The sequence below is a fragment of the Pleuronectes platessa genome, chromosome 18 (genome assembly GCF_947347685.1).
Source record: "Pleuronectes platessa chromosome 18, fPlePla1.1, whole genome shotgun sequence".
In the NCBI taxonomy this organism is placed as follows: Eukaryota; Metazoa; Chordata; class Actinopteri; order Pleuronectiformes; family Pleuronectidae; genus Pleuronectes; species Pleuronectes platessa.
Window position 1 is genome coordinate 18,892,307 of NC_070643.1, and position 9,858 is coordinate 18,902,164.

At 40.1% G+C, this 9,858-nt stretch overlaps 1 protein-coding gene across 1 annotated transcript; it reads right to left on the reverse strand.

Moving 5' to 3' along the window:
* Positions 1–410: 410 nt before the first annotated feature.
* On the reverse strand, positions 411–4,102 carry zgc:114119 (Mediator of RNA polymerase II transcription subunit 30-like). The gene is made up of 5 exons (XM_053446101.1): positions 3,953–4,102; positions 2,707–2,943; positions 2,388–2,546; positions 2,129–2,218; positions 411–1,409 (listed from the first exon to the last, which is right to left on the reverse strand). Exons 1-5 carry the CDS (start codon positions 4,010–4,012, stop codon positions 1,314–1,316), a joined length of 642 nt encoding a protein of 213 aa, XP_053302076.1. The 5' UTR covers positions 4,013–4,102; the 3' UTR covers positions 411–1,313.
* Positions 4,103–9,858: the final 5,756 nt, after the last annotated feature.

The following is a 9,858-nucleotide window of genomic DNA, read 5'->3' on the forward strand; positions in this document are numbered from 1 at the left end:
TTGTGTAAACACATTTCCCACTTGACTGGTTCACTGATCATTTATGGCATGAAGAATCCTTTTGCTTTCAGTTCAAATCCTGGCAGTCTTTTTCGTGGCCGTTTCAATTGAGAAGCGCTTCTGGGCAGAAAGAATGAGTCCAAACCGGTTGCATCGATTTAAAAGCACTCAGCAACACGTCTGCTGTGTATCAGCGATGCCAGGAGGTAATGTAGGAGCTGCTGGTGTGTTAAGACGGATGAATACAAAGGGTCAGGGTCAGTCTATGCATCATTATGTGTAGGTGGCTATGCCTTGATGTGCTTATACATCATCTCGGTGGTGATGAACATTCCCACATCGTCCCTCCGGGTTGGAATCACACACATCAGGAGTTATGCCCATCGCATATTTAAAAAGAGTGCTTTAAATTATATGTTGAGAAACTTTGTTTTATTAAAAAAAAAGAAAAAACAGAAAAGACCCAGTAAGCCTAGCTTTAGTCCCACAGTTTACAAAAATAAATTCACAAACAAGAAACGTCTCAGAACCCTCAGGGTAAACAGGTGTGCTGCCTAAACTATCAAGAAGCTAATCTCATTAACCACATGCACACACACACACACACGCACACACTCAGACTTATGTACAAAGCACCTGAGATACATAGCTGCCAAGGGGCTAATTTGAATTCGGAACCCATAGTGTTTTTACAAGCGGCAGAGTATAATAAGGGCGATTGTTCGTATTGTAAACAGAGTCGTCACATCTGCATCTGGGCTTTCTGCACAAATTACCTGCAGTGAATACAAGTCTGTCTGGTGTCAAGTCACAACCTGGGGGCTCAACACCGTTTATATGGTGTTTTAACCAAAGTTTTTACTCTCCTGTTTTTACCTGAGGCGACACAGGTATCAGCTCATGATTTAAATATTGTATAAACAAGAGGACTGTAACTTATTGGAATAAACACCGTGACAAAATAACTGCCAGCAATCACAACAAAGGTTGTCGGTCGCTTTGTACAAAAACAAGAACAGTTTTTGGAGTAGTAGTGTGTCAGGTTGAAACGAGCTTCTCCTCTTTTAGCTCAAGCCCCATCCTATGTCAGTTAAATGTTTCCCGGCAGAGTTTCAACATCAGAAAAGATGTCGCATGAAGTTGTGAGTCATCTGTGCCGACGTGCCAACACAAAGGAAGTGCACCCAAGTGGAAAGTTCAATATCCAAAATCCAGCAGAAATTCCCATATTTCACGTGGTGTTGGCCGTCGAGCAGTCGGTGCTGCTTGTGGAGGAGTTTGTCTCTTTAAAGAAGCGAGCCGATTGGATGAAGTCATTTCCTGTGCGTCAGCATGGCGTTGACGTCCCACAGCAGGTTCCTCATCTGATCCATCAGAACCTTCATCTCGTGGTTCTTCTGACGCACCTTCTGCAGGTGAAAGAAAGTGTGTGAGACATTCACCGTCATTCTGATTTGTTGAGTCAATTAAATCTTGTGCTGGAGGAGTTGGGGAGTGAAAATGCAGCTGAGCTTCACTGGCTTGGGACTGATGTCGTTAGTTAAACAAACGAGCTCACGAGCCTCAAGTTAAATGTTACTGTGTTTGCTCCTGGGTGCCTGGAAGCGATTTCCTACATTGCCTGAAACCATCATCCCTCAAGAATATTGAGTCTAATATGTGTAAAACCAAGAGATAAATTGAGAATAACCCCCTGATTTGGAAAATTTACCTAAACGCCAAATGATGTGGGATTTTTTATTTTTATTTCACTTATAGCATCAAGCAACCACTTTGGCCTATGACAGCACTGCCACCTAGAGGCAGTTACTTATAATGTTTTGAATAATTAGTCTTGTGCAGACTGTAAGTAAAGGTGTATATATATATATAAGGTCTTACATAGTTCAGTACAGCTAAGTATTGCAGTTTTTGAACTATTATACTATTTTAATTATAAGGAATTTAATAACAATAAGAAGAGGAAAGAAAAGCAACTGCTATGTGTTCCAACGACAGTATGGAGGGTGGGAACATACATCTGCTCACCTTACTACCATTCTGCAACTTCAATGATGCATTGATTTATGAAATATATGGAGAAACTCTTCTAATTTCTACTTTGGACAAAGTGAAATCAGACACAAACCTCCAGAACTTGTTTTCTCTCCTGGTTGACAACAAGACCGCAGGGCTCCACTCTGACAGTAACCAGCTCATCTCCAACGTACGGCACAAGCTGAAGACACAGGATACATATAAACATGTTTTAAAGTGTAAATAAAAGAACAGAAAAAGTCAAAGCCTCCTGTACAGCGTTAAAGTCCATGATATAATTCCAAAAAGCTTAGTATATCAGAATAATACATATCAAACTGCTCAGTAGAAATTGAGAGCTTCTTCCTAACCTCTGCTGGCCCCTCCTGCAGGTCAGAGGTCATCTCCACGCAGCGTTCATACAGGAGCCGGAGCTTTCGGAAGAGCAGGGCCAGCTGCCGTAGGTGTTCCTGCAGCTTCCCAAAGCGGTCCTGGTACATCGCCTGACTCTGAGTCACCCCGTTAGGGAGCTACATCACAAACACACAACGTCTCTCATCAGTCAAAGCACCGCAGGGAAAACTAGTTGGACATTTTTAGCTATGACTGTCCAGTGTTAAATGTCATACAAAACTTTAGACTTCATATACAGCTAGCTGACAGTCTTGGACAAATGACAACATCCATTACTTGCGTGGCTCGGGTGATCTGGAAGATCTCCATGGTGCGAGTCACAATATCCTGGACGGTCTCCTGTCCGATCCGACAGAGGAACACCGGGGAGATCTCTCTCAGGGCTCCCTGGGGGGGCATGGGCTGTTGCCCCTGGGCCGAGGCAGCGCCGGGCGGCAGGTGGGGCTGCTGCTGGGGGGGCATCCCCGCCATCGCCGGCTTCTGAGGTAAGGAAGCTGCCATCTCTGCACAAACCTGTCGGGGGTGTAACAGAGATAAGTGCATGAAGGGGATGGAAGTTTCCACTTAACTTAAGTAAAAGTATGATTATTATACTATAAAAACCTGCTATTACAAGAAAATGTCCTGCATTAAAAATGTCCCCTAAACTAAAGTGTGTAACTATTATCAGCAAGTATCAAAAGTGAATGTTTCTTATGTCACACGTGTTTTAAACCATTATACTTACGTGTGTGTCATCATGCATCAAATAGATCATTAAGCAGTAATGTGTAAGGGCCAGTACATTATTGATTATTATGTGAAGGACTACAAAAGGGAGTTGATATTAAAGAAGGAGTAATACGCATATTATATCCTCACTTAGTTCATACTTTAATTGTTTAAATCAGACAATACTCATCACAATGAGACTAAGAAGTGGCACCTTAACCCTAAAGAATAAATCTAAAGTATTTAAAACAACTGAAGAGAGAAACTGAAGATCCTCAAATCTTGAACCATTACATGTTTTCAAATGATTTATCAACAGACTCGTGGTCGTAGCTCAACTTGTATTAAACGCTATTTAGTTTAATGTACAACAAATTATCATATATTTAACGTGTATTATTTATTTACACTTACAATCCTGATCTGCAGACTAACTAGGAGCGATAGCTGTTTTTCATTATGACTAAAAGAGTATCGAAATGTAAACAGGAAGAGAAATAAAGAAATGCAACTATAGTAAAAATACCTCGAACTTGTGAAGTACAATTCCAGCCCTGTTAGTATTAAGTTTGAAAGAGTCTCGAGACGATGATCTCACTCTCACGCTGCTCGTTTCATTCTTAAGATGCTAAAGAGATGAACACACATGACTGGGAGAGGGAAGCTAGCCAATGTAGCTAAACATGCTAGGCTAAACAATGGGAAAACCGTGCAGAGAGCAAGCTAGTTAGCTCGCTAGCTAGCCCCGGAGCTAGCCAGCTAACTAGCCTACCCTAACCAGCTGCAGTCGAGTGAATGAAAAGCCCCTCACCTGGTTCAACAGCGGCCTCTGGTTGGATCCTGTCTGAATATCACAAGTTCTCTGATCCATCGGTTGAGAAACATGAATGTTTGTTCGTCTAATATTTGAAATGCGACATAATAAAAGCTCCCTATTGATTTCAGCGCTTTGCCGCTTCAATGACGTCACTTCCGGGTAGAGGAGGGAACGTTTTTCACCACGAGATGGAGACAAAACAAAAAATAAATAGAATGCAATACAAGTAAACTAAGTTAAACAAACCTTTATTATTCCCACAATGGGGATATTTCAAAAGTCAAAAATAGACATCTTTAAGTAATGATAAGGAATATGCAATACTTACACGTGTAAGGCTAATAATTGTTTCAGTGTAAGGAAATATACAAAATATAGTAAATTTGAATGGAATAAAAACAAGTATGTACAGTGTAAAAGCAGGAAGTACTTTGTACAGTATGCTAATATGTCCTGTTAATGGAGGAACCATTGTATTGCAACGATAGAATGATAATGCACAGTTAAGAGTTTAACCAGAGTTTAAGTGGTGTCCATACTGGGTGAGTGTAGTTCTACTGGGGGCAGAGCTGGTCTCACTGCTGCAGGAAGGGAACGACCTGCGATACCGCTCCTTCAGACACTTGTTTCACCGCACATCCCAAGTTTGGTGTAAAACGGTTGTGTAATTTGCGTTAACCTGCTAAACAAACTGGGAACCCTGGCAGAGGTAGTGATCCATGACCGGTAAAGGTCATGCTTTCAAACAGAGAAATGGCAACCGTCAGTATTTTACTGTTCCATGTTAGTTTGATCATTGTACAGTATGAGCAGTATTTATAAGTGCTTTCATTTTCTGCTGCATTGTACTTTTACTCCAGTATATTAATCAAACGCAGCTGCAGCAGCACTTTGCAGGTTAAACTGTCAACTGGCAAGTGGATCTAGTTTTATCTTATAGAAGGTACAAAGGAGCAGGTAATGGAAGCACTTACTCAAAGTAAAACTACTTCCAAAGTCTAAAACATAAATAAATATTCCTACAACATATTTCCCACTGAGATTGATTAGCTCTTTTATACGAGTACTCAGTACTGCAGATATTACTATAATCTTATCGTACAGCAGTAGACAAATGTTAGGTGAAAGTCATGTGAGCGAAACCTGTTTACCTTCCTGCCTGTGCCGGACCAATGAGGTTGAGTAATGATGAATCACAAGTCCTTCACGTGCTGACCTCCTTTCTTTCTTTCTTTCATTTGTTCGTTTCTTCTTTCTTTCTTTCTTTCTTTCTTTCTTTCTTTCTTTCTTTCTCTATTTGTTGAAACACTTGACTTAATCCGAAGTTTACATGAGATCAAAACTTGCAGTCACTGTGATGGACTGTATCTCAGGTTCATGTTTTGTTTTTCATGTGCAGCGGTTCAGTGTTGACAGGGCCCTGGTTGACCTTAAAGCTACCACATACCCTTTGGTATCAGCATTTGATAAAAGCTAAGATGTTAAGGGTCGAAATGCATCATTTGTTGGTGTCCAAGAAAAATAAATGTAATTGTATACCTCAATGTCAGCCAATAATTTGAAAGGGCGAGTACACTGAGTCTGTTGTATCCCGTTCTAACGCTGAACCAATGTTTTTAATCTGCTTCCTTCTTATGTTTGTGTAAAACTGTTTTCGTAAACTATTAAACAGCTTCAGTTTGATTGTAACTTAGAGGTCACAGCAACACACTGATGATAATTAACAGCAGGATCAGCATCAGGTGGAGCAAGTATCTCCAGCCAAGGAGGAGACCAACCAACCAACCAACCAATCAACGAACCCCTAACTCCCTCCAACCAACCAATCATTCTGTCTTCCATCCTAACAGCTATTGGTTGAATTGTGATGGAATTGTCCACTGACTGTCATTCAGGGTTCACGTGATTGAAATTCTGAGCACCAAATAAAACGTTAATAACCCTAACCCATTTGTTTATGGTTAAATTCAATGTACTTGACAAGCAATGAAACATCTCACAAGGTAATCAGTTACTCAAAAGATGTCAAACAACGGGGAGGACAAAGCAGTGAGTCTCAAGGTTTAATGTTTGCTTAATGAGCTCAGGGGTTGATGGTGGACGCCAAAAAAAATGCTGTGTCACGGCAGCGTCCAGCGGCACTGACGACACAGAGCTCCGGGTTATCTGAGTGAGACATTAAAACGTCTGACACTAGGAAATATTCAGCACCCGAAATAACACAGCTGATAAAGCGCCACAAAGGGCTGTGTGTGATCTCATCTCCACCGAAGCAAGCCAACAGGTTACAGGAACCAGTTTGGTTCCACTTGTGAGATAAAAGTGAGAGGACGTCGATTAGTCTGACGTAGTTATAGATTTAGTTATATGTAATTAATTATGTCGATAGTGTATCTATACATATCTTTTTCTTTAAGTATCAGTTTTAAGTATCAGTCCTGGCGAGAGTTGTTATCACTTGAAGCCGTTCTGTCACCGTCTTATCTCTGTCATCTTTTAACCTAATAAAATCAATACAAGATGGATCGTGTGTTTAGTTTTTTCTAACAATAGATCAGACGAGTTTTATAAGAAGATAAATCCGATGGATCCAATAAACGCATACGTGGCATAATTCTGTCAAAAGTGAAACCCTCCCAAGCTTAAGAACACTGTTAGCCAATGGTGTTTACAATAATAATTGTTTTCTGCTGAGTCATACCAGCGTGTTACACTGAAGCTGTCACATCACTGGTACGTTTTGTAAAGAATGATAAGACGTTTGTTTTACCTCATGTTTTTATTTAATATCAAAAACTAAACATCACAGGGGCCCGCTCCTCTAGCTGCAGGTCAACAGGCAAGGTGAAACCAAACACATTTTCATCACAGACATGTTTAGTAGGGCGGGAACAATATATAAGAGTACGTGAAAACTTTAAAATAGAGTTTCCAGGAAGTTCCTTTTAGATTACACGTTTAGGTGAATTACCTCATCCTGTGTGTCCTTGAGTTTCTAACTGAGCTTCAACATTACATTACATGTCAAAATGCTCTGAATAAAAAGAGGCTTATATTAAAAAAATCTGGGATTTCAGGCTGTGAGGACATGAAAATACAAATGATCTGTATTAAAAGTAGCATAATACAATATGTTTGTCATTGAACATACGTGTAACCATTTAAGCGTTATTCACTCTCCTTTTAGCCCCGTTTTGGGCTCCACCACCTCCAGCTGCTACATTCTCCACTGTGGCCTCCTGAGTAATCCGATTTCAGGATATTGTTGAGGAAGTGCAGAGTTGGTTAATAGTGGTTAATTATAAGATTAATTATTAGAGACAGCATCATTTCAAGTAGTCATGTGAGTCAAACCCAAGATGTCGTTTGCTCGTTTGGACGTTGGACTTTTCTCTGATTTTCTATTTATACTTTGTCACAGAAAGAAACGTATTGAGTTATCTAAGACATGTATATGTATAATGTAATATAATGATATACATATTTCAGCAGGACAGCCAGAAAAGTAAACCTGCGTCCTGAACACCCAGTTCTCTTGACACTCATTTGAATAATCAAGGATAAAATGTACTAACATAATATATCCTGTGATATAGTCCCACTGAATAATGTGGTACATTCTCTGATACATACATCATCCATTAATATTACAGATTCTGCTTTAGAGACAGTGTGCTATATCCTGCAGGAAAGAACCAATTTGTATATATATTTGGCAGAAGGTAAAATGAAAGTGCAGAGAAACCCAAAGCACAGGAGAGAATTTACCTGCACCAGCTTTGTTAATTCTGATTACCAGGCGGCTCTTAAGCATTAATAACACAGGGAGTGTTCCAGTGTACACAGCAGCAGTTCCTCCTGCTAACCACTTCCTGCCTTTTAACAGTTATCAGCATCCATGTGATGGGGAGCTGGTATAAAAGGACAGACGGGAAGGTGGGGACGGCCATAACGGACCGAGGACACATCTGAGACCAAGATGAAGACGTCAGGGATGCTTGTCCTCTGTGTCTCATTGGCCTCCACGTTCCTGGGCAGCTGTGAGGTAAGATAAATAACTCCCAGTGGGATACGTGACCTATAGTTTATGTCCACGTTCAGAAAACTGGGATGAAGAAATTGATGCTGAAGCAGCTCATCATCTCTGATTAGTGGACACTGGTTTGAACGGCTGGATTCTTCTGGATTTTTTTGTCTCTCAAGTGTGGACACATTCAGATTAGTCAGGGATTGACGGAGGTAAAAAGAAAAAACTCTAACAAGGAAGTAACTCATTAACAATAGATATATGCATATATTAAATTGTTCTGTTGAAACCTGGAAAGTAATTGTTAAACTGGAAATCAGTAGCCACCAAAAGGCCATGCAATGAGGAAGTATCAGACCCCAACTAGAGATAAGCTATTGACTTTGTAAATTTGTAAATCTTTACATATGTATGTTGTTTTAATAGGTTACAGCAGAGAAAAAAATATCACAAAGAAGCTACTAGTAAAATAGCTGATTTACGTTAAAAAAAATCAAAAAAGTCAATTTCAACATTGCACTAAATCCTCTGAAAACAAACTGTTACCAAAAGCCTTATTTCAACAGCGTGTCAGTGAAACATCTTCAACAAATTGAAGAGCGGTGGTGTATAAAGTACTTGAAAGCCATACTTGAGTAAAAGTACAGATATCTTACCTGAAAGTGACTCTGGTAAAAGTGAAAGTCACCCGTCAGAAAATGAAGTCTTAAAGTAGCTCATATTAAATGTACTTAAGTATCAAATGTATCTGGTGTTGAAATGTACTTGAGTATCAAAAGTAAAGCCTGCACAGTGCGAGTACAGAGACGAAAAAATCACTGGACACAGTCTCTATTTGCTGCAGGCCAAATTTTAGAAATCTGAATCATTCCAAACTAAAAAGAGGACTCGCAGAAAGGACTCTGTGAGAACCTGTCGCAGGCCCAGCTTTAACACCTTAAGTATATTTGGTTACACCTCAAATGTGTCTGTCTTCTCCCGGACATCCTTGTTGTGGTCTGTTATACAAACAGTAAGAAGATATTCATCACAATACCTTATTTGCACTTCTTTTATTTGTTTTACATTGGTTGCTTTGCAAATTGTTATGCTTGAATGTGGATGTTATTGGATTTGCACTGTAAATGCCTGCGTTCATATACAATTGTTTTAGCTATACAATTAACAATATGTATGATTCTAGTCCTGTGTGTGGATCATGTAGTTGTGATTAAAGGTGACGGTGGGCCGCACACATTCTGCAGTTTTCAACGAGCCAGTTTTGAGAATATACGAAGTAGAAAGTACAGACATTTTTGTTCAAATGTAGCGAGTAAAAGTACAAAGTCGTCAGGAAAATCAGTACTCAAGTAAAGTACAGATATGAGAAAAATCTACTTAAGTACAGTGACAAAGTACTTCTACTTCGCTACTTCCCACCACTGTTGAAGAGGGGAGAAGGTCTATGGGGAAAGAGACGCAGATATAGGGACGATGCAGTGATACAGTACAGGCACGCGGGGGGGGGGGGGGGGGGGGGGGCTGCAGGCCCACATCAGCCACAGCATTATGCAAAGTGTGGTTAATGTCTTTTACACCTCCTGTGTTCAGCAGGTGCTTGCCCTTTGTTTGGTGTGGCTACAGAGATTCAGAGTTCTGCAGGAAGGTTTTTATCTCGATGCAAAGTTTGATACCGACAAGGAAGGACCGGTGTCATGTGAAGATGAGAGCAGAGAGTGGAAAGACAAATACAGCCCTGTAGATATAAGATTAATTCTTCCATATGGGTTATATATACATGTGTTTTCATGCCGAGTACCATATTGTTGTTATATTGTCAGATGTAATGTTGTGATACTGCTAGTTGTAGATATACAGGATTTAAATTGTCCAG